The 23,919-nt window shown below is 59.7% G+C and overlaps 2 protein-coding genes across 8 annotated transcripts in view; one reads left to right on the top strand and one right to left on the bottom strand.

Annotated features, from left to right (window-relative positions):
* KCNAB2 (potassium voltage-gated channel subfamily A regulatory beta subunit 2) overlaps positions 1 to 19,752 on the top strand; it is a 97,992-nt gene extending 78,240 nt beyond the window's left edge. For 3 of the 5 annotated variants that reach the window (XM_082398760.1, XM_082398759.1, XM_082398758.1), the window contains 11 exons: positions 1,109 to 1,188; positions 3,580 to 3,624; positions 5,309 to 5,353; positions 6,175 to 6,218; positions 7,222 to 7,308; positions 10,995 to 11,080; positions 12,841 to 12,961; positions 13,178 to 13,272; positions 14,205 to 14,325; positions 14,666 to 14,754; positions 16,790 to 19,752. In XM_082398760.1, coding sequence (XP_082254886.1) covers positions 1,109 to 1,188; positions 3,580 to 3,624; positions 5,309 to 5,353; positions 6,175 to 6,218; positions 7,222 to 7,308; positions 10,995 to 11,080; positions 12,841 to 12,961; positions 13,178 to 13,272; positions 14,205 to 14,325; positions 14,666 to 14,754; positions 16,790 to 16,879 — 903 coding nt within the window. In that variant the 3' untranslated portion in view covers positions 16,880 to 19,752. The other 2 variants (XM_082398762.1, XM_082398761.1) reach the window with 2 other exon arrangements.
* Positions 19,753 to 20,241: 489 nt separating this feature from the next.
* Positions 20,242 to 23,919, bottom strand: part of CHD5 (chromodomain helicase DNA binding protein 5) — a 65,551-nt gene continuing 61,873 nt past the window's right edge. For all 3 annotated transcript variants that reach the window (XM_082398662.1, XM_082398663.1, XM_082398664.1), the window contains one exon: positions 20,242 to 23,827. Coding sequence is in view for 1 of the 3 variants with exons in the window: in XM_082398663.1 (XP_082254789.1) it covers positions 23,768 to 23,827 (60 nt within the window). In the remaining 2 variants the exon portion in view is untranslated. The remainder of the gene's footprint in view (positions 23,828 to 23,919) is intronic.

The following is a 23,919-nucleotide window of genomic DNA, read 5'->3' as shown; positions in this document are numbered from 1 at the left end:
CTTGGGGCTCTGAGCTGAGCTTCGAGAAGTGGCTGGTGGGGGAGTTTGCATCTGTGACCCCTGCAGGCTCAGACGGACGCCTGCACCGTCCAGCGGGCCAGCAGAGTTCATTGTCCACTGCATCTTGGAGGAGGCTGTCAGTTGCAGGCAGGCTGCCTCGGATCCTCGCCCCGACTGCCCACCGGCTGCCATTCATCCACCCCGGTCCGCAAGGCACTGGAGAAGCAGGGCCAAGGCCAGAGGGCTAGCTGAGGATGGCAGTTTCTCCATCTGCAAACAGTAATTTCACCCTCATGCCGTTGCCGGGAAGAATTCAGAGGGATGCAGCACCACAGGCACATTCTAGCCACAGCTTTTGAAGAGGATTTATTCTGCCAAGATTTTTCACGCTCCTGTTGTGGGCTGTGTTAGTTTCCCAGGACGGCCGGAGCAAAGTCCCACAAACTGGGTGGCGTAAAACAACAGAAGTTTATTCTGTCGCAGTTCTGGAGGCCAGAAGTCCAAAATCAAGGTGTCCGCAGGGCCGCGCTGCCTCCAGGGCTCTGAAGGAGTTCTGTTCCTGTCTCCCAGCTCTGCTGCTGGCTGGCAGTCCTTGACATTCCTTGGATTGCAGGCTCATTACCCTAACCTTCGCCTCCATCTTCACATGGCCTCTTCCCTGTGTGTCTGTGTCTCCTCTTATAAGGACACCACTCATGTTGGATGTAGGACTCACCCTAATGCAGTATGACCTCATCTTAACTAATTACATCTGCAAAAACCCCATTGCCAAATAAGGTCACATTCCGAGGTTCTGGGTGGACATGAATCTGGGGGACATGATTCAACTCAGCACAGGTGCTAAGCCCTGAGATGACCTAATGGGTGGGGTCCCTGCTCACAAGAAATTCACAATCCAGAAGCTGTTTCTGCATTCATTCTGTCTTCTTTCTTCTCTATGGGTTTGTGACTGAGCTGCTTCCAAGCCTGTCCTGCGGCGGGGACAGGGCCGCCTAGGCACACGGGGGGTCTTCCCGGGCCAAGAGGCTGTGCTCTGGAGCCTCCGGGCCCTCCCCCTGGGCTGGCAAGATGGTGCCGCCTGTGAGCAGCCCCGGTTTTCTCGTTTCAGATGGCAGAGCAGCTAATGACCTTGGCCTACGACAATGGCATCAACCTCTTCGATACCGCAGAAGTCTACGCGGCGGGCAAGTACGTGCCTTTTCTCACGGGAAAAAGCGGTGCCGGCCAAGCCCAGCTTCCCTGGGACGAGCCGGAGCTTCTTGCTCCCCAGAGGGTTTGCACCTCCCACTCTGCCTGCTTTTCTAAACTGCAAACGGCGTGGGGAGGTAGTGTTTTCACGGGGCCAGAATCACAGAACATTTGGTCACTTGCTAAACTCCCGTGTGTTCAAGCAGCAAGATGACCACAGCCCCTCTGGTGCCAAAGAGGCTGCGTTGGGCGAGAGCCGTGATTAAGCTGTAGTCCAGGGGGCTCTCCTGCCGCGCCCGCGAAGTGCAGGCAGCCCCACATGCCTGATATTTTCACATCTTAATGGTGCAATTAGGGCTGCAGGGAATTCAGGGCCTCTCAGGAGCTGGGGAGAGCAGGGTCTGCTGAGCTGAGCGCTGCAGGGAGCTGCTCTTCCCATCTTGGCAGTGAACTTTCCTACTCAATTATGTAAAAGCCCTCTTCAGCCAAGGCTGCTGGCTTCAGTTTTAAAGACTGGCTGTAATCAAATCATCCACTCGCCTGCATCGGGTTTCCAAAAGTCAGCTTTTGTTTGTGAAATCATTTGTTGGCTCTCTCTTTGTCCTCCCTCTGGCCCCCTGCTGCCTGGGGCGAGCCAAGTTCCCATCAGCTGGGCTGCTCAGCCTGGCCCACCGCCCGTGCACTGTGGCCGCAGGGCCAGCACCTGCCTCGCAGGCTCTGGGTTATTACCTGCAGCTCGCGATGGGGCCTAGGGTACCGAGAATCAGGACCCCAGCTGGGACTTTGCTCAAGTCCTGGTCTGATGATCTGACAGCCCCGAGGGCCTCCACTGGGACCCCCAAATCTCCTCCAGCCCCTGTCAGCAGCCCTCTGTCCTCCTGATGCCACAGCTCCCTCCCCACCCCTCCAAACCGGCAGCTGCTTTCCATCAGAGCGAAATGCTTTCCAGACAGATGAGCTAAGCCGAAGGGTCAGAGGTGGAAAAGCCCGATGCAGATGCCAAGCCCAGAGGCGTCCCCCCACCATCCCGAGCACCCCAGCCTGTTCCCTGGCCCTGCGCCTGCCTCCGTTTCGCTGCCCAGGAGAGCGTGAGGAAGGCAGCTCCAGATGGCCCTGTGTCCAGGCCCAGCACCCCCCTATCACGGCAGCCACACTGTCTGCGTCACTGTCTTCACTTCCCCCAGCTTAACTGGACAGCCGGGGCTGGCACGCCGGGGCCAGCACACTGAGTCCCTCTTGCTAACCAGAGGGCCAAGCGTCTGTCTTACTGAGTGCCCCTGCTTCTCATGCTTTGGGCACTTCCCGGAGAGCTGCAGGATTTCTGTGCCCCCGCTGGGCAGAGGCTGACCAAATTCACGGCCAGGAGAATTCACAGCCGAAAGCAACAGGCTTCGGGCGAGTCGTTGCCTACAGCTCCTGCAGCCCCAGGACCACTGCCTGCTCCCCTCTCTTCCTCCTTTCCTGATCTTTTGTGCCACCAACGAGGGACCCAGGAATAAAAGGAAGAGACCCAGGGCTGAGTGACTTTCTGTGCATCTTGACCACAAATGAAGAACATTCAGAATGTATGCTAAACAGCTCACAAATTAGAGCCCGTTATTTCTGAGTGGATGACTCAGGCGCTGTTATAATTGGAATGTAGCGCTGGGTATAGATGGTTCTCCGTCTGTTGTTTTTGCTCAGAAACATTTCGCCACAAGCAGAAAGTTCTTAAAAGTTAATCCAGCGCTGCAGTGCCAAGCGAGGCTGGAACGGTCCACGCGTGACCCCGGCTGGCCTGAGTTTGGTGCAGGGTCCGGAGGGACGCCAAGCAGAACAGACAGCGGTCAGCCTGGCATCTGTCTCTCTATTGTTCAGAAGCAAGAAACAAGAGGGACACACACACACACACACACACACACACACACACACACACAAACGCACTCGGCTGGAAATTCAGCCCTGAGTACATGTTGATTGTCTCTGCAAACAGAGGATGTCCTTGGTGAATAATTTACCTTTTAAAAAACATACGTGTCTAGAAACTTCACCCATGTAACGTTGCCGAGCGTTTTCCCCGGTGAATTTCCAACGGGCCAGGGCAACGGTCTGCTGCTGGTCTTGCCAAGGAGGACATTGCTCCTTCCTTCTCCGCGGGAGCCGGAGCTGCCATTGCTGGGTCAAGTGGCACACGCCCACGGCCACCTCCACGGGGGAGTAACCCAGCTGCTCCCAGGCGCTCTCCTCGCTCTGGAATGAGCTTCCCGAGCCAAAGCGGGCACTGACAGCCCGGCTCCCTGGCCCAGTGGCATTTTCACAGAGGGGACCCTGTGGCTGACTGTCAAGGTGGGGCGAGGTTTGGTGTTTCTGTTACGCTGTAACGAAGCCCCCATGTCTCGGTCTTCTTGGCAGGGCTGAAGTGGTGCTAGGAAACATCATCAAGAAGAAGGGATGGAGGTAATTACCGTGCTCTCTGTGCTCCATCCCCAGGGCGCAGGCACACAGGGAAGAGGCTGGAGAAGGCTGGTGGGAGGGAAGAGGACCACCCTGGGGTCCTGGATGGGATGGGCAGGCCCCCCGGGCGAGGATCCGGTGGCTGTTCCTTCCTGTTTTCCGGTGGAGCACCCAGGGTTGGCCTCATCACCCCTGTGCCACCAGCCAGGCTTTCTAAGGCCTGGCGGTTCCAGAATTTTTCTTGCTGGGAAGGTGAGAACGTCCCAGAACAGAGGCAGCCCCATGCTTCCTGCAGGGGGCGCGAGCATTCACACTGTGGGTGGCCACCCCGGGGAGCCAGGGCCTGCGCCGTGGTGAGGGGGGGAGCTCCCCCCTCCCCTGGAAAGCTGGTCAGGAGCCTCGTGTCTGGTGTCAAGCAGAGTTCCCGCCCGCCCTCCTGGAGTCAGGCCAGGCTGAGCACTTGCCTGCATTTTGGGGTCCCTGAGGCCTGTGTGTCTTTATTTTCAGCGAAGTCAGAAGCAGTTAGAAGGCTGGGCGTCCCCCCTCCCCTCCCCTCCCCTCCCCTAGTGCACGAACTCAGAGTCTCCCCCAACCTCTGGGGCCTGGATGACTGACACCGCTCCTCCTGCCCCACCCATGTTGTTTCTTCTCGGCTCTAATTGATACCAAAATGTATCCCTGCTCACTTTGCAGTTAAAAGGAAACTGCGCCTGTTGGCGAGGGCCCTGATAACGTCTTAGGTGAACTCGGAAGGAGATAGATTCCGGTTAGGTCATCCCGCCTGCCCGCAGGCGACACTGGCGGCTGTGGGGCTCCTGGCTTTGGGGAGCTGTTTCCTGAGCAGTCCTCCCCCTACACCCCCCACTAGAGGAAAGCACAACCCCAGGGGACACTGTCACCCTCTTTTGGGAATGGTCAAGGTCAGATGTGGCCAGGAGGGGCCATCATGACCCCCGCCCACCTGTCCCTCCAAGGCAAAGTCACAAAGGTGTCAGCGCTGCCTCTTGTGGATTTGCAGCGGGAGACCTGACTCTATACCCTTTCCTCGGGCTTTCAGCCACCGAAGCCCGAACCCCCAGGAACATCACCTGCCTGCCTCTCGGGTCAGCCCCACCCTAGCCTGTCCCCGCCTCAGTGGCCCCCAGGCCTCTCCCCAAGGCTGCCCCACACACAGCTTTTCTGAAACAGTCTCAGCCAGTAGAGGAAGAACCAGACGGTGTGGTCCCTTGCCTCGCTCCATCCTCCCCAGAGCCCTCCATCCACCCTCCAGCCCCTACACTCGACCTCCTTGGAGTCCCCAGGGAGCAGCGGCCGCCATCTATTCCCTGAGCCGTGTCCCCCCACCTCCCGAATGTCCCCCCTCCTCTGGGCTCCAGACTCCATCACACTAGACTCTGTCTCCCTCCGGCCCCCGCTGCCCAACCCTAGTTCCATGGTTAGCTAGTTGCATCCACAGGTTAGTTACATCTGTGGGTTGTCTCCTGGCTCAATGGGGAGCCCCAGGCCCCTGGGCTCGGCACACCCCAAACGTCGAATGGCAGAGAGGTGCCCCATTTCACGCCCTATGCTCCAGGATGAGAAGGGTTTAGGACCCCTGTGTAAGAGCTGAAGACAGTGGGGAAGGTGGGGGGAGGGAGGCCCCCGAGGGATCATGCCCAGTAACACCCCTCCTTCTCTTGTTCCGCAGACGATCCAGCCTCGTCATCACCACCAAGATCTTCTGGGGAGGAAAGTAGGTGCAGCGGGCAGACCATGCCCCTGGCCGGGGGCCAGGTCTGCAGAGACCCCTGATTTAGGAGGCCCCTGGGGGTGGGGAGGGGGTAGTTATCCTGGGGAAACAGAGGCTGCACGGGGTCTGTCCTGGACCTCAGGAACCTCCTGGAGGACAGCACGTGGGCAGCACCGTTTCCTGCCTCCTGGTGCCGGAAGCAGGGGGCGGGCTGGCGTTTGTGCAGCCGTCTGTCCTGGCTCGTGCCGTCCCTATTGAGGGACGTCACGTTCCGGAAAAGCAGCTTTGTCTGAGTTGCCTTGTACTCGAACCTTGTTTCATTTTTATTTTTACTTTTGTGGGTTGGTTTGTTTCTGATGACAAAGGTAACATCCTAAACATTTCTGGAAAACACAGAAAATTCATGAACTGTCCCAATCACTCCACCTTCCCTGGGCCACAGACCACTCCTGCCATCCTCCAGGGATCTGGCCCCATATTCTCTCTGGGGCTGGACAAAATGGGCTTCATAGGAATTAGAAATGGGATTCATTTTTAATTTTTAAAAAAATCCAAGCCAAAAAAGAAAAAAATCCAAGCCAGACAGAAGGGCAAATTGAAAAGCAGAGGCCTCCATCCCCCGCTGTGGGCCCCACCTCCCCAGGGTGGCGGGCAGGCGGCCCAGCTCTGCCAGGTCATCTCCACAAGCAAATCCGCATAGCCTCGTGGTTTCATCCCCAAAGTGGAAGCAGACTACGAGTGGCATGAGCTGACCTACTTTTGCGTCATGAACATTTTCCCCCAAACCGCCTGCAATATCACACGTGCTGTCGCCTGTTTTTCAGAGCCGAGACGGAGAGGGGCCTTTCCAGGAAGCACATAATAGAAGGTGAGGGGGGCCCTGGCTCCGCACGGCCCCCTAAACCCACAGAATCTTCCCGTGAATGTGAAAGTGAAGAAGCACAGTGCCCCTCCCCCACCAATGCTACAGGCCCGGAGCCTGGGGACAGCCCATGCTCTGGTTCACCCAGGCTCGCATGGGGTGGACACTCCGTGTCGTGAGGGAGGGGACAGGGGTATGGGTGGGCGGTTCCCCTGGGGTAGGCAGTGTTGTCCCTGAGAAGACACAGACAGGCCTGGGTTTCAATCTAGGCTCGGCCCTGTGCCCACTGGGTGACCCTGAGCAAGGGACATCACTTCCCCAGGCCTCTGTGGCAGCATCTGTAAAATGGGCGTGGTAAGAATGCCCACATCTGGGGTTAGTGGAATCGGGAAGGACCCAGGTGAGGGTGCGTGTCAGACACAGCCTGGGCCTCAGCACACGGGAGCACTGGGGTCGAGGTGCCAGGATGTCTCACTTATCCTGATTTGTATTATCTCCGTGCCTCTTCTCCCCATGTTCACTGCCGCCAAGGTAATACAGTCACTCCACTGACAATCAAATGATTAGGAGGCCTTGCTGCCCGCCCTTCCCCGTCCCCCAGCCCGGCACTTCCGCTCTGCAGCTCTGTTCTGAGCCGCTGCGAAGTACTCATGCGTTTCGGGCCCCACTGGCCTTCGGTGCCATAGATGATCGACGCAGCTGTCCTCCGTGTCAGGTGGCCTGGCTCTCCCAGTTCCAGCCGGGCCACTCTAGGAGGGGCCCCCTCCGTGCAGTCACAGAACATTGGGCCTGTGGACTCCACCCCGCCCCCTTTGGGGTGTGCCCCCTCTTCTCTCATGGCTGTTCTCCACCTTGGTGGCCCGTGCCCACAGATGCGCCCCGCCGTCCACAGCTCCCGGTGCCAGGGGCCTCGTCCCTTTCATCTATTGCTCCCTGAGACGCACGCACGCACGAGGGCCCAGGAATGTCTGTGAAGATGGTAACAGCCCTTCCCCACTCCTTCCCCCAGGTCTGAAAGCCTCCCTGGAGCGGCTGCAGTTGGAGTATGTGGACGTGGTGTTTGCCAACCGCCCGGACCCCAACACGCCCATGGAAGGTACGTTCTCCCCGGAAGCACTGACTGACCAGGGGTCACGGCTCCAAAAAGAGCAGAAAGCTGTGCACCTGAGCCTCTGAGGGCTCCGCCGCAGTGCCCGCTGCGCACCCAGGCCTGGGGGTAGGGAGGGTGCGGCCTCCCCGCGCGGGGGGGCGGGGCGGGCCCGAGCTCAGCCTCTGCTCGGCCCCTCACGTGCACCCCAGCACCTCCGGGCTGAGTCCCACCCTTGCTCTGGGTCCGCGCCCATCCTGGCTTTGAGCTGTGTGCGGTGTTAGCTAAAGTCACAGTATGATGACTCTTTGCAAGGGCTGCCTTCTTTTCCGTTCTTTCAATCGTGGTCCACATTCTACTGGGAGGGTTTAGGGGACTTTTGCTCTGGGGAATGAACTGTTACTCAAGAGGAGAAAAAAAAGACGTGCAGTGCTTTGAAAAGCGGTTTTGGTTTCTCAGGCGCTTGTTTATTCTTTGACTCCTGCCATCTCAGCGCCCCCCCCCCCCCCCCCCCCACCAATCTCCTCCAACTTTCTGCTTCGGGCATCTTCTCATTTGTGCTTTGCTGCTTCAGGGACTTGGAAAATTCAGTTATGTTCAAGTTACTTTTTCTTCATTTGTTTGTATATATACCATGCACCCGTGCGTGTGTATATATGCGTGTGTGTGTGTGCGTGTGTGTGGTTGGTTTTTTGATCCAAACGAGTATTCTGCGAAAAGTGATTTGAGCCTCCGTCCCCGTGCCCTTTGTCAGACTGTGCCCCTCAGCGTTCCCACAGCTGTGAACTCTGGTCTCTTTCCATCTTTCTTTTATCACCAGGGGATCCATTTAGTTCCTCCAAGTCAAGGACATTCATCATAGAAGGTACACAGTACCCTCGGCCCGACAACTGACCTCTGTGTCCGAGCTGCATTTTATGAGACAGTGCTTTTATTTACACGACTCTCTTCCCCTGCCCCCATGACTAAACTTCTCCATAAAATGCACAGAGGAGAAATAAGTGCCTTATGGGAACACCTTGCAAGTGAAGAAAAGCAAAGCGGCGCAGAGCCCCGCCGTCCCCCTGGTCCACGCTGTCGCCTCATCCCTCCCCTTCTCCTGCACATGCCTCCCCCTCCTCGCACTGCCTTGCATTGCCACGATCCGTGATCCGCGGGGCCTCCTCTTGACTTGGGGTTGCTGTGATCCGCACCAGAAACCTTGACCCCAGATGGTCTGGGAGAGGGCTGGGGAGACCAGGTTCCCACAGGAGCAAACACATCGGGGACCCCAGAACCTTGGCCCCCAGCAGGTTTTATCTTCTCCACGTTTGCTAAGCTCCCACCTCAACCAGAAGTGAAGGCACCAGCGACCAGCTGCCCTGCCCCCACCAGTCCCCTGGGCGGGCTGGGCCACCTGTCACTCTCACCCCATGCCATGTGGCCAGAGCTCACCATTGAAATGCAGTTGTTTTCCTCCTTGAAAAATACCTACATGAGCTGGGGAAACTCTGAGACCCGGGGCAGCCTCTGGCCATGCAGTGGTCTCTGCCCACCCCTAAGCCAAAGGACCCTGGGACCCCACCCCACCCACGAAGGGCAGGCCTTGGTATCCCTGGGAACTGGGCTGTGGTCCACAATGAAAGGGCTCCTGCCTGCCAACTGGCACTGCCACCTGACCCCTCCCATGTATTATTTGAGACGCAGCAGGAGATGCCATGGGTTTTGGCAGCAGCTGGAAGGATTTGGTCCTCCTGCTTCTGTTCAACAGCATTAAATATTGAGGTGGACAGCTGTCCCTAATTGTCCCTGTTTCTGGTGTCACTGACACCAGGCTTGGGCAGAAGCACAAGGGCCATGCTCCTGCGCATGGGCTGCACTCCCAGCCTGCCACTGCCCAGGACCCCTTCCCTCTCAGGCCAGCGACAGGCTCGCACAGGCTCCCTGGCCCCCAGGCTCCCGCTGGACTCCCCTCTCTGCATGGAAGGGGCGTTAGGAGAGAGCTGTGCTCAAAGAAGCCAGGCTAGCGAACGGGGGTGCCCTCTGCTTCCCTCTCTCTGGCATGTGGGCCTGAGCCTGGGCTGAAAAGAATCGGGCAGTCACACTGCATGGTCACAGGTCCCCCCAAGAGTGTTTCTAAAGAACCCAAGAAGGACAGCCGGGCTGGGAGCCTAGACGCAGGGTTCGGATGTGGGCAGGTTTCTTCCTGGGACCCTCAACCTTCACATCGAATAGTGTTGGCCGTTAAAGTGGTGGCCCGCTGAGAGCCCAAGGGGGGGCGCTTCCCTGCCAGACCCCCTCCCTGGGATGCGCGGGGAAGAGCCGAGTCCCTGACCTTGGAAGGAAGGAGAGGACAGGGCTTGGCCTACAGGCGTGGAAACCAAGGTGTGATTTGTTCAGAGGTCCTCGGAAAGCCCACGGAGACCACCACCCCAGAAGCCCCAGCTACCTTAGCTTTCTACTGAAAGAGGGGACCTCGGCCAAAGGGGCACTCAGGGACGCAGGATGGATGGGAAGGGACACCCCAAAACAGAGGTGCCGCTCTCTGCCAGAGAAGGTTCTGGTGGTCCTGGGCCATTCCAAGGTGGAGCTCTCGGAACTGACCTGCATTCTCCTTCCTTCCATCCTTCCTTCCACCCCCACCATCTTCAGGGACCTCAGCTGCCCCATGTCAGTGGCCACTTCGGGAGAGATGGGGACTTTCAAGGGGTATTTGTTTTTAGAAACACCTGTACTTCAACTGAACTTCCGAGGCTGCCTTGGGCAGTCGAACTTGCAAGCATTGTATGGGACCTGAGAGAAATCTGGTGGGGTAGCCCGTCATCCCGCAAAGCTAAGAGCCATTTAAAATTTTAAAATTTGAGGTCAAGTTCAATTTTAAAAACCACAATATCCCCCCGGGGCCAAAACAGCCTCAGGGGCAACTCTAACTGGCAGATTTTTATTTCTCAAAAAACTTTTTTGAGTCTAAGGAAGACTCTATCACAGTGTAGATGGGGAGAGGGTCCCTTGCCGGATACTGGGCTGGTTTGAAAGTCGGGACGTGGTCCACAGGGGCTTTCCATGTCTACTGCTGGCTCTTCTGGACTCGAGGGGAGCTCCGCTCTGCAGCCCCCAACCCCTGGGACCACCCAGGGCCCCACACCCTGCCCTTCTCCCGACAGATGTTATTATTACCTCTCCATTCGATTCTCCAGATTCCAGTGAGAGTCTGGAGTAGCCCCAACTGGGAGACTAGAAATGGGCAGAAATTATGTTACTTCCTCTTGCCATCTGTCAATCTGATTGTAACCTTAATACGTTTATCTGGTTCTTCCTGAGCAATCAGGGTCCCCCATTCTTCCCCAGACTAGAGAACACCCCCCATTCTAGAGTCACATTCTTTGACCTCACCTTTCCTTCATCCCTCTAATCTGCCATAGAAATGTCTCAATCCATCCATAACCCATTTTTCGAAGATTCCATAAGACCTCTAACTATTTGGGGGCATTGTTTTCAAGACCAGCTTCTTGGACAGCGGCTCACTTTTTTCTGTGGTCCCAGAAAACCCAGGCCGCCCCCAACTCCGCAGCCGGGAAGTACACTGCTTGCAAGCCGTCCTGGCAGCACCCTCCCCCTCCTCCCGGCGCCCACCTGTATTTGCAGAATGTCCCCAGGCCAGACCTCGTGCCCCCAGCCACCCCCCCCACCTGTGGTTTCCCCTTCTCTCGTGACAGAGACGGTGCGCGCCATGACCCACGTCATTAACCAGGGGATGGCCATGTACTGGGGCACATCGCGCTGGAGCTCCATGGAGATCATGGTACGGTGACCTCTCGGTGCGTGCGTGTCCCCCAGCTGGGCTCCCGGCCCCAGCTCTGTGGGTGATGACCCCGGGGCTCTAGCAGGTTCAGTGCCATCAGTCCCTAATGCACAGATAACTGGGTACTATGGGGAGGGACAGTATGGTGACATGTGGCAGTGATGTCCGCAGGCCTTGCAGACAGGGGTCTGGGCTTGCATCCCAGCACTGCGTGGCCCGGGACAGATGGCTTCGCCTCTCTGAGCCTCAGTTTCCCCACCTGTAGAACAAGACTGCAAGGACAACCTACCCCGTCACGAGGCTGTTGTGAGGATTATCTGAGAGAACAGGTGTGAAGTTCTTAGCGGGGGTCCTGGGGCTCAGCCAGTGCTCAGCAGTGGTGACAGAGCCAGCCACCGTGCTGAGCTCTTGTGATGTTCCAGGTGCCGTTAGATTTGAGGGCTCCATGTGGACTGACTCCCATTTAATCCTCACAACGCCCTATAAGGTAAGTGCTACCGTTAGCCTGTTTTTCAGATGTGGACACTGAGGCACAGAGAGGTTAAGTAACACACCCAAGGTCACACAGCCCATGCCAAGATGGATGCTCAGGCCTTGCAGCTCAGAGCCTGGGCTTCCATCTCATAATCCGTGATGTTTCCCCTTCACCTGCACTTTCAGGAAGGCATCCCCTTCCTTGTCATTTCCCTCCATGGGAGCCATCAGTAGCTGAGGGTGACAGATGTTTCATAATATTTCTGGGGTATCCCAGAAGGGTCGGCAGGGTGGCTTCTCAGAGGCAGGCAGCTGGTTGGTGGGGGGAGGGCAGAGGCCTGGGGACAGCGTCTTCGCAGGACTAGCTCTCAGGCTGGCCCCCTCACGCCTGCCTCCAGGCCTCCTCCCAACCTCAGCCCTTCCCATGCCACACCCACCAGAATTTCCCACGTCCTGGCATCCCTGCTAGGGGGTTTCTCCTCTAGTAAGCCCCAGATTTCTGGTTCATCCAAAAAAAAAAAAAATTAAGCAGGATTTTCATTTCAAGTTACAGACAACTTTAGAAGCCCATTGTATCAATCGGCCTTTGGAGTTTGCAGCATTAGTGATCATTTGGCATTTTTCTGAAGCTGCCTGGACCCAGCACAGAGCTCACTGAGGTGTCAGGATCTCATCCCCACTTTACAGATGTGAAAGCTGAGTCTCAAGCTAAATGGGAAAGGGCCTCTCGGGCTGGCAGATGGGCTTCCCCAGGAGCTCACACCCATCCGGTCTGCAGAGTGGAGGCCTTGAGCTCCAAATCCCAGAGATGGGCTGATGCCAGCCACTCTCCCCTCCTGACCTAGTGTTTTCTGCCCCTGCTATCATCCTGGGTCCAGGCCCTAGAGTAACAATCATGATAAAACCAGTAACAGGCAGGCACTGTCCTGAGGGCTGCCAACACTGTTGGCTCATTTGACCCTCATGACAAATGGGTAAACTGAGGCACAGGGGGGTGAGCCCCTTACCCAAGGACACCCGGCCAGTAAGTGCCAGAACCCAAGCCTCACTACTGAGTTGTGCTTTCCCCCCAAATCCCTTCAGCCTTGGGGTCCCACAACCCAGTCACTTTTCTCCACTCGTGGAGGGGGGCCTAACAGGCTGCCAGGAAAGTTGAGAGGAGAGGGGAGGGGCAGGCGGGCCAGCCGTTCCTGGGGATGCCTTTGTGTCTTCTCCCTGCTGCCCCGGAGGCCCCCCAGAACCGCTGACCGGCAGGGACCCTCCATGCCCCTCTTTGCTTTTCCCAGGAGGCCTACTCCGTTGCCCGGCAGTTCAACTTGATCCCGCCCATCTGCGAGCAGGCCGAGTACCACATGTTCCAGCGCGAAAAGGTGGAGGTGCAGCTTCCCGAGCTCTTCCACAAGATAGGTGGGCTCCCCGGCCCGGCCCCGCCCTCGCGCCTCCCCTCCCGGCCCCGCCCCACCCTCTTCCTCGCTCCGCCTCCTCCCCAGCCCTGCCCCAACCCCATCCCAGATCCCCTCGCCCCGCCCCTCGCCCCTGACCTGCCACGCCCCTTTCCCCCTCGCCCCGCCCCGCCCGTCCTCGGGACCCTGGGTTTGACCTCGTCCGGCTTTCCTCTCCCAGGAGTGGGCGCCATGACCTGGTCCCCTCTGGCCTGCGGCATCGTGTCCGGAAAGTACGACAGTGGCATCCCGCCCTACTCGAGAGCCTCCTTGAAGGTGAAGAAGCGGCCGGGCTGGGGGAGGGGACAGGCAGGACGGGCATTTTGGAGGGGTGGGGCCTTTGGGCAGACACGTTGGTGCTGGGCGGGGCTTCCCTGGGCCACTGTCTGCAGGACGGTTCGGAGCGTGGGAACTTGGAGCCCCAGCTGGCCTGACCCCATGTCTAGAAAGGCTGCCCACCTGTGGGACATCCCCCAGGTGAAGAAGCCCCTCACTCCCCCGCCGTCCTGCCCTCCCCCCAGGTTCAGCCCTCACAACCTGCGCTGGATCCGCGTGTGCCCCCTGGGATGCCTCCTCCCCCTGTAGACACCCCGCACACTCTCTGTGGCCCATCCCTGAGACCTCTGGGCTGAGGGCCGCGGGGTTTCTTCAGTGTCACTCAGAGATGCCCCCCAGGGCAAGTCCCCCCCGGCCCACATACAGGCGCACGCACACACACACACACCTCGGAGTGGGGACTCAGGAGGGTCTCCAGGCTGCAGGGGTTGGGGGACAAGGAGCAGGGGGAGAAAGGCCTGCCCAGGCCAGGGCAGAGCCACTACTGGAGACCCCAGCCCCAGATTCAAAAGCAGGATGGCCTGCCCCACCCACTCCTGCCCAACCCCCAGCAAGCCTCCCAGGGGGCTCCCTGACTTCGCTGTGGCCACACCTCCTGGGCCGCCCAGCCACCCAGGAGAAGGGAAGGTCAGCTTGTCCACCTCCTTGTCCAGGCTCAGGGGCCTGGCCTCAGCTCCCCGACAGCCCACAGGCTTCAGATGCAACGGTTCCCATCCTTGCAACTGCCCAGGTCTGGACCACAGCAGGACATGGTTAGGCCGGGGCCGGGGGGTGCTGCCGTGCCCCAAATCATCATTTTGTGCCGTGCACACAGAGGTCCAGGTGACCTGCCCTCACCTGTGGGCTGTGCTGTGCCTCCACCCCACAACCAGGGCTACCAGTGGCTGAAGGACAAGATCCTGAGTGAGGAGGGCCGGCGCCAGCAGGCCAAGCTGAAGGAGCTGCAGGCCATCGCGGAGCGCCTGGGCTGCACCCTCCCCCAGCTGGCCATAGGTAAGAGGCTGGGGAGCAGGGTGGAGACCCGTGTCCCAGGGAGATGTCGGGAGTCCCTGAGTGCTTGCGCCACACCCCCTCCACCAGCCAGCTGTGGGTAACGGGCTCCCACATTCATGGGGAGAGGATGGGGGGGTCCCTGAGCACTTGGGCCGTCTCTCCACTGGCGGCAGTTGGTGCCAGGGTCCCCCCAGCACTGCTGAGCCCCTGGTTTGCCAGGCCTTTCCTGGGCACCCTCAGCCCCATGCCCAGGAGGCTGGCCTAGGCAGGGTCAGGGCAGAACCAGAGAGGGCCCTGCCTTGGGTGGGCCTCCCTCACCTCTGGTCTTGCTGCCCCCCAGCCTGGTGCCTGAGGAACGAGGGGGTCAGCTCCGTGCTCCTGGGCGCTTCCAGCGCAGACCAGCTGATGGAGAATATTGGAGCAATACAGGTGAGTGGGGGCCGCCAGCCTTGCTCTGCGCTGGGCAGAGCTCAGGGTCTCAGCCAGTCATCTGTCCAGCACGTACTTATTGAGCACCTACTACATACCGGACACTGTTCAGGGCACCTGGGCTACAGCAGTGAACCACCAAAAAGCCTTGCTCTCGAAGAGCTGGCTTTCTAGCTGGAACAGACGGAAAACACTAAATGCGAGAAATAAGATTAGAATATGTGTCGGAGGGTGATAAGGACTCTGGAAAAAGAAACCTAGAGCAAGGTCGGGGGTGTCCAGCAGGGGCGGGGAGGGGGGGAGCCGTGGACCCAGGTTGAAGGGGGCTGTAGTGTAGGCTTGTTGACAAAGTGACTTGTGAGCAAAGGCTTGAAGGATGAGGAGTGGGCAGTGCAGATACTCAGGGGAAGAACGCTCCAGGCTGATGCGAAGGTGCAGGGTGGGCACGAGCCCAGGACAGCAATGAGGCCAGAGGGCCTGGAGCAGAGGGGCAGGGGCGGGAGATGAGCTCGGCGTGGGGGCAGACCCATGGGCCACTGCACGCCCTCTAAGGACTTTGGCAATGGTCCAGTGAGATGGGAGCAGAGGAGGGGCAGGGTCCAACTTAGATTTTAAAAGGCTCCCTCTCGCTCTTTGGCTGCTGAGTGGAGGAAAGAGTTTGGGGAGCAGAAGGGAAGCAGGGCGATTGCTGGGAAGTGATGACGGTGTCGGGGCGAGGGATGGCCATGGTGCAGATGGACAGCTGGTTGGATCATCTGGATGTTCTGGAAGATGGACCGACAGGACTGGCTGACAGGCTGGATGTGAGGGTGCGGGATAGCAGGTCAGACAGCCCCTGGGGTTTGTCATCTGGAAGGGGGATGCTACTGTTGGCTGAGGTCAAGAGGGCTGGAAAAAGCAATTTGGGGGTGTGGATTATCAGGTGTTCTGGTCCTGGAATCTGCATTTTATGCCGTCGCTGTCCTTCCATTTGAGGGGCAGAGCTTAGACCAGGGCAGGTTCCCTCTGCCCCAAACCTTCTGGAATACAGAAGCAGCATGGCCCCCATCTGCTTCCGGAGCCGCATGCAATGAGAGCAGGACAGTCTGGGGCCAGTGGGCGGCTGGATGAATGTCCCCCTGTTACAGAACTCAGGTTCAGCTGCTCGTCGCTCAAGAATCCCAATACTGAGACTTCCCTGGAGGTCCAGTGGTTGGGACTCTGCCCTTCCACTGCAGGGGGCATGGGCTCTATCCCTGGTTGGGGAAGTAAGATCCCACAAGCTGCACAGTGCGGCCAAAAAAAAGAAAAATCCAATACTGAGAGGCAAGTGTTGGGTAAAAGGAAAGGTAGCTTTATTGAGGAAGCTGGCGATCCTGGGAGAAGGTGGACTCATGTCCCAAAGATCCAATTTCCCCATGTCGATCAGGGGGCAAGAGCTTTTCAAGGGGAGTTTCAGGGGTGCTTTGGGGGCGGAGGTAGGAGGCTGTGTACAGAGCAGCACAGTTAGCTCCGACAGTCATCTTGAAATTGGTCGTGTGGTCATCTGAGCAGGGTCACCTGATTGTTTTAAGTACAGTTAATCTTCAACTCCAGGGTCAGTTTGTTCCCATTTCCCTGAGGCCAGTTCTTGGAATTGTGCAGGATGGAGCAGCTTATTTCATGGCTACAGTCTGGTCATCATGCAGTTACTTTCTATACCTGGTGGGGGTTTCAGTAGCTGCAAAACAGCTCAAAGGACACGGCTCAGAATATGACCTGTAGCCCTTGAGGAGGGACTAAAAGTCCTTGACTTTGTTTAATGGCTAAACTATTATTATTTTGTCCCGTTTGACTGCTTTTCTTTGCTTTTGCATTTTCTCATTTCTCCAATTAAATTTATTCTTGGGCTAAAATTCTACAGACAAGAGGCAGGCGTAGGACGTTGTGGGGTGGAGGGGGCGGAGCTGTGCTCCAGGAAAGCCCCATAGGGCCCTGCTCCATTACACCCCACCTCACCTGCAGGCCAGGCCAGTCTTGGTGGTGGATTCTGAATAGCTCCCATCTTTGCACACAGGTCCTTCCAAAACTGTCGTCTTCCATTATCCACGAGATCGATAGCATTTTGGGCAATAAACCCTACAGCAAAAAGGACTACAGATCCTAAGAAGCCCCTGGCCGTTTGCCTGGACCGTTTCCGTTTTCCTCCTAGTCTCTCTGTTCGCTCGCTTAAGCTATTTTGAAGCCAAGTCAAGAGTGTGGTTTGCTTCAAAAACAAAACAACGCACCAAGATGTCACGGGGAAAAGATCTCAAAAGTCTCTGCCACACACCACCCGCTGCTTCGCAGGACCGATGTCGGGTTCGTGTCGGGGAGTCGGCATTGATTCGAAGGCACTCGTGTGGTCCCACCCAAGCCTGCCGTCTCTGCTCCTCCTCCAAGAAACCACCACGTTTTCGCCCAGCCACGGCCCGTCTCAGAGACTCAAGTCCCGGCCAGGCCGAGACCAGCTGGGACCTGGGGGCAGGCAGAGCTGGCCTCTCCTCTGCCGAGAACCCCACCCAGTGTTGGGGAAGGGATGAGGAAGCCGGGTCTGCCTCTTCCTGTGGCCCCTCGGCGGGGCCCTGGTCGGGGCAGGCCTCCCTCTGGGGTCTCCCTCATTCCCCTTCTTGCCAAGGGCTCCAGGTACTTTCCTCGGGCCTGACCTCGGATTCTTCCCCCAGCCCCTTCTCCCAACCACCCGCCCCAGTGTGTCTCCGAGGGGCCTTCCGAGCTGCCCCTTGACCCACCCCCCAACCTTGCTGGCAGGGGCAGGGATCCAGGGGGATTCGCCCTGCAGTTTGGGACCCACAAAAAGTTGGGGGGCTCTGATTTCAAGCTCCTCGCCCCGCCGGCTTCCTCCCCACAAACAATTGATGAGCCCCAGTGCCTGGGCTCCAGTCCAGGTCCCTCCAGGGCCCCACCTGCCCTCCCTCCCTGCCAGGCACCCCGTTCTCCGCCCCTCTGTCCTCGCCCCAGAAGGCCCCGAGGTCATACGTGCTCAGCTGGACTGGGGCTGCTGACCACACACCAGGTAGCCAGCCTCTGCTGTGCCCGGGGGTGGTGGCCTTGGGGTCTGCAGAGAGAACGTGCTGGGACCCTTTCAACGAGGGAGAGTCCCTGTGGTTTTCTGTGCTGCGCGCCTGGGACCTGGGGGACAGCCAGCAGCAGACCCCGCGGTCCAGGAAAAGACCCCGGGGGCCTGTCTGTGGAGCAGTGTCCCCTGCGAGGCCTCAGACCAGGTGGGGTGAGGTGCTCTGTCTTGGGTGCTCAGAGCTTGTTACCAGGGCAGCAGTGCCACCCCCAGGACACCTCCACACAGCCCACGAAGACGGAGGGATGGCTGGGGTTGGTCATTCCTTTCCACACCAGCCCCCTCCTCCCAAGCCTGGAACAGACTGGGGACAGGGAGGGAGGGCAGGACATTCACAAGTGTCATCCCCTTTGCAGCCGGGCCTGGGGCTGCAGAGATGGAGGCAGGGAGGGGGCCGGCCGCCAGGAGGAGCAGCCCCCATAGTCCTGAGCGGCACCCAGCCTTTGCTGGCCGTGGTGGGTGGGAGTTGGGGGCCAGGCTCTGCAGACGCCCCAGCCCACCGGATACGGGCCCTCGTGCCCCTGGGCAGACACAGCCCATCCCGCTTGCCCTTCAGAGAGGCCCCTCCCTGCCATTATTCTCAGAGGGGCCGCCGTCCAGTCCTGGCTGAGCCAAGGCCTGGGAAACTGGCTTTAAGAAAGCCACAGAAGTGGGGGGTGGGGGAACCTTCCTCCCCCAACTCCTGACCTTTGTGCTGACCCTGGAGTCTAGAACCTTCTCCCTCTTTGTAGACCGGGCCCCTGGGGGTCCTCTTCACCAAGTCCCCTGCACGCTTCAGCCTGTGGGTGTGGGGAGGGGACAAGCCTGTCCCAGCAGAATCCCCAGCCACTCCCCACCATCACATGGTGGGAGTCTGGCTCTGAGGACAGGACACTGCAGTGGGGCGGCTTCCATCCCAGGCCCACCCAGGCGGGGACCAAGTGTTCTGGGCCGGGCAGTCCCAGCAGCCGGCCGTGCTCAGGGGCCAGGTTACCGGCCGCTCGTTGGCGAGATGACTGGGCCCCGCTCCACACTGCTGTCACCCTGCCCACCCACTGCTGGAAGAGGGACCAGGGCGAGCAATCGGGCCGAGGGTGGGACTGCCACCCCCCACCCCCACCCCATGAGCCACACCTGGGAAGGCCGAGCCCGCTGGCTGCATGTTTCCCAGACGGAGGGAGACAAGGGCCCGCAGGGTTGAGCTCTACCAAGGCCTAAATGCCCAGCGCAAAGACCCAGGCAGCCTCCCGGCCCTGGGGCACCATCCACGGCCTGGTTCTGTATCCCCCCCCCCCCCTGCAAGTGGGTGTGGAGGGATGGCGCCCCGCTTCCTGAGGGAGGGTCCCCCGACTTGGAGGGTGCCGGAGCGGGGAAACAGTGGAGTGGGGCCCAAGGGCGGTCCGAGCCTGGCAACAGAAGAGCTGGGCAGAAGCAGGCCCTGGTGGGGCAGCCTGGGCCCTGCCCGGCATGGGTTTCAGACCAGCCAGCCGCAGCCCACCTGCTTGAGGGGAAGCCCGCCAAGGGCCCCAGCTGCCAGCCAGCCTCTCACCCTCCCCTTGAAGCAGAGTTTGCCCCCAGGGGTCCACCTGGCAGTGCCCCACACGGGAAGAAGGCCCGGTGTGGGTCAGGGCAGGACCAGTCTTCCTTGCTAATGACACACACAGCCCCCAGCATTTTTCATCCCGAATCTACGGCAAATTCGAGGTCCCGAGGACGAGAGGGGGGCTTGCTCTGTCTTCTGTTCTCTCGAGTCATGTAAATAATGTGCTATTTTTCTCTCCCCCCCTTTATTTTAATGACTGTGGCTCCTCAGCTAACTGCATCCCCTACACAGGCAGAGATGCCATATGCCTCGCACTTCCAAATGACACTCCGTGGAGACGCAGCGCCGTATTTATGGAATGACGAAATAAAACCCAAGCCCGTCAGGGTCTGCTCCTCTCCTCTGCGGGGTCCTCGGGGTCAGGGCTGGGCCAAGGGCAGTGGGGGGGGGGGAGGCTGCCCCCTGCAGAGGCCAGCAGACTGGGGCCGAGCAGAGGTTGGGAGAAAGGGGCCCTGGGGGAGAGGCCAAGACTGGGGACCGAGACCCCCTTCTCTCCCAAGTGATTCAAGGATGGAAGTTGGTGGGAGGCTGCTGGACGCCCCTGAGGACAGAGAGGTCAGGATCCAGGGAGGCCTGTGGGCTGTCTCTGGGGGCTCAGTGTTCCTCTGAGCAATGCTGTTTCAGGGGGCAGGTGGGAGGGGCGGGCACCACCCCTGAACACCCCTTTTTGGGGCGCCCCCTTCCCAGCGAGCCTTTCAGCCTCATGGGGCCGTGTCTCCTCAGGTGGGAGGTGGCTTTAGATGACACCCCATCCCCCTCACATCCTTCCCCGGCCACCCCCATCCTAGATCAGTGAGAAGCTAGGAGAACACTCTTTGATCCAATCCTTTCCCAAAGGATTTATTAAAACACGGAAAACCAAGACATACACAGAGTACAAAGTAAAGGGAACGGGGTCGGTTACAGTCTTTGTCGAGCCTCCTACACATCCTCCCGAGGACCGGACAGGTGACTACACACAGGGGCTCAGCCTCCAGCCCCGGCTCCCCGGCTGGGACCGTCCCGACTCGCCCCAGCGCCCCGGCCCCATTGCCAGCTGGGGGCTCTACCAGGCAAGGGGCCGGCCCCTCTCCGCTGGGCCAGATGCCGGCCTGGGTGCGGGCGTCTGCTCCCTCATCCTCTCACGCACCGATGCACGGACAGGGGGGTGGGCCCCTCCCGGGGTGGGCCCCTCCCCTCAACCCCAGGCACAGAGGAGCCATGGGAGGCTCAGGCTCCCAGCTCAGTATCAGGGGTTCAGGACACACACACACCCAACGGGCCCTTTCTGGGTTATCGCACCTAAAAAAATACTTTGTTTAAAAAAAATCTGAAAACTAAGAAAAAAATCCCAAAACACAAGCCAATGACTTTGGGCTGATGCACCACGACTGTAAACTTCCAGAAATATAAAATGGGGCGGGAGCCAGCTTCCTCGACAGAGAGAGTGGTCGGCACAGGACAGCTGCAGGTACGGAGGGGGGGACCCTGGACCGTGGCCAGGCCAAGACCTCAGCCCCCGCCTCCCAGACAAGCTCCTTCCTGCCACCCCACTCTGGGCACACTCCGGAGGTCCCCGAGCCTACCCTCTACACGATCCCCTCAGGCCCTCATCATCCCTGGGACCCAACGCCTGGCAGCAAGGGCTACAGGTGTCCCTGGGGCAAGACTCAGCCAGCCCCTGACCTGGGCCAGGGAGTCCCCAGAGGACCCTGGGAAGGGACGCCCAACAAGCAGGAGGGCAGGTGGCTGCACGAGTCGTGGTACCAGCAGAACAGGACCATGGTACCATGGTGGTACCATGGTCATCACTTGCAGAAAACAAAGGAGCTTCTGAAGGCGGCTTGCAGGGAGGACCTCCTTGCACAGGGGGTCTCAGGATGTGCTTCCGTGGTGGGCGTGTGCAAGGGGACCCCCGGACACAGTCCAGCCCAAACTCCCCTGGTCACCCAGGAGCCCAGCCAGCTACGCCTTCCGAGACTGTGGCCCCAAGATGGTTCAACAGAAAGCCTACTCGGCACTGGTCTAAATAATAAGGTGGCTGGAAACAAAAATGCGGGCTGGCACTTCCGGCTTCCGCTTGCACGTGACGACTCTCCTTCTGCCCGCGGGAAAAACCAAACCCAGCCTGAAGATGCTGAAGATGGCCAACACCCCCTCCCCACCACTACAACTTTCGGCAGGAGATAACTTGATAAACCAATAAGAAAACATTCTAGAGATCCTTTTTCTTCTCCAAAACCAGTCAGCCAGAAACCCCCTCCCCAGCTGTCCGCAGCCCCCCTCCCAGGCCTCCCAGGTGCTGGTCTTGGAGAGCTGAGCCCTTCCTGGACCAGGCAGTGCCGGGGGCCAGGCCATCCGTGGGTGCCTGGCTCTGGCTGGTAGAGGAAAAGGGCGGAGGCCTGGGAAGGAGCAGAAACAGAAGGGCAGAGGGAAGCTGGTTGGGGAGCGAGGGCTGGCAGGGGAAGGACCACCTGCCCTTGGCGTGAGGCAGCGGGGACAACACAGACCCCCGTCCTCTACCACGTGCCCCCTGACCTGACATTCAGGACCCATCCACTGTGTTCCCCACCAGGCCAGCCAGTCTGGCAGGCTGACTGCCTGCTTGAGAGGGCAGAGTCACAGGGCCCCGTGTCGGGGGCTCCTGGCGGTCACGCTGCCCGTGGCCTGAGCCGGAACCTCTGCAGGGGGGCACGGGTCGGAGGACCACGAATGTACGTACATGGCACTGGACAAACCATAGGGGACAGGAATGACCCCACCCTTCCAGGAGGCGGGGTCAGCGGCTGTCACATGTGTCCTGGACACCTGTGCGCCCCCCCCACTCCTCCCACCCGCAGTGCCAGGGTTGGCCAACCTGGAGATGGCAGGGGCCTTGGAGGTCCAGCCCTCTAGGGGTTCAGGGAGAGCTGGCCAATGGCCCTGTGTCCCCAAGACACCCCCAAATCCTGGCCCCAGTCCTGGCCAGGGAGCAGAACAGAACCCCCCTGGTGCCTCCACCCCCAGGCCCAGCTTGTCTCTCAGACAGGATTCTGCACCCAGGGCTCCACGCCAGGAAGGCCCCTCCCTGCTCAAGGCTCGGAATTCCCTTCCAGGCTGGGCCACAGGGAACATGAGACACAGACAGGCCCAGGCCCTGGCCCGTTCCTCCCTTCCTCCAAACTGGGGCCATCACAGCGCACCACCGGCTGGGCGAGGGAGGATCAGTATTCCAGTGGGGCGTTACTGGCAGGAAACAAGGCAGGAAGCTGGGGATGCTCCAGCTGGGAAGACTGCAGAGGCTACTGGGTCCAGTCTCCTGCCTCCAAGCTTTCCCCAAGCCTTCCGAGAACACAGCGAGGGCAGTCGTGGCCCACTCCAGATGGCAAGTGCCCAGATCAAGGCCTCTCCGGGGACAAGATGAGAGGGAGGGATAAGCCCGGGCTCCAGCGTGTGGCCTGGCTTCTCCACATCTGCGGCCAGATCGCACGGGGAGTGTGCACCTGGATGTGGGGGTGACGGGCACCCCCAGGGCACAGGGCAGGACCAGGGGCTCCTGGGCCCCCCTCAGCGCTGCTGTGACCCTCCCCACTGGAACGCTAGCCACACCCCGGCAGGGGGAGGGCACGCCCCTTCCCACGGAGGCCTGAGAGGAAGCCTCTGGCAGCCCCCAGGCCAACACCTGCAGGCCCTGCCCTCCCCTTCCCTCCGGGGAACAAGTGACCTGCCACGCAGGGCAGGGGCCACAGACCCTCCACTGGTGACGACCGAGTCCAGGGGCTGAGAGACAGGCTGGGCCAGGGACAGACACCTGTCCCACGGAGACAGCACATACTTGGTGGTCTCCAGCCTTGCAGGAAGTGGCCTGGCCTGACCTGGGCGTCGGCCAGGTCTCTACCCTCAGGCCAGCCAGTTGCCCAGTCTTGACCCACCTGGCACTGGGGGGCCTCACGGGCAAGGGGCTGGAGCACGGTGCAGGCGGGATGGGGGGATGGGGGCAGACTGAGGGCGCCCAGGGCGGGCACCTCGTCCTCCTCAGCCGGGCCGAGTCCGTGGGCGGCCCCTGGGCTCCCAGGAGCGTCCCTTCAGGTCCGGAACCCGTCGGCAGAGAGACGTACGTGCTGCAAGTCAGACTGCCCCACGCGTCACTCGACGTTTATCAAGACAAACTTGTTCAAGTCTTCAACAGGAAAGTGCAAAAGATGTACAAAGAAATGAAATCTCTTCTAGGAAGTCGTCCTGGCAGAGGTGGCCGAGGGTGCGTCCCGGCTGGTGTGGGGAGCACTTGGGTTAGGAGCAGGTGGCACTTCTGGGCTCAGGCGGCCTTGTCCCCATGAGGTGGCATTTCTCGCTTTCCCTTTCTGTCCTCGGGTGGCGTGGCTCTAGAAAGGCGGCAGCTTTTCTCTCCTGCGGGGGTCGGGCAGGGGGCCCGGCAGGCGCGGCTGCAAGAGGCAGATCACGGGTCACACAGCTGGGCGCTCGGGTCCCCACAGGGGTGGCACCCAACACCCTAGACCACCCACTACGACCTGTC

The sequence above is a fragment of the Balaenoptera borealis genome (genome assembly GCF_965194805.1).
Source record: "Balaenoptera borealis genome assembly, chromosome: 1".
Lineage (NCBI taxonomy): Eukaryota > Metazoa > Chordata > Mammalia > Artiodactyla > Balaenopteridae > Balaenoptera > Balaenoptera borealis.
This window is presented reverse-complemented; position numbering and strand designations above follow the sequence as displayed.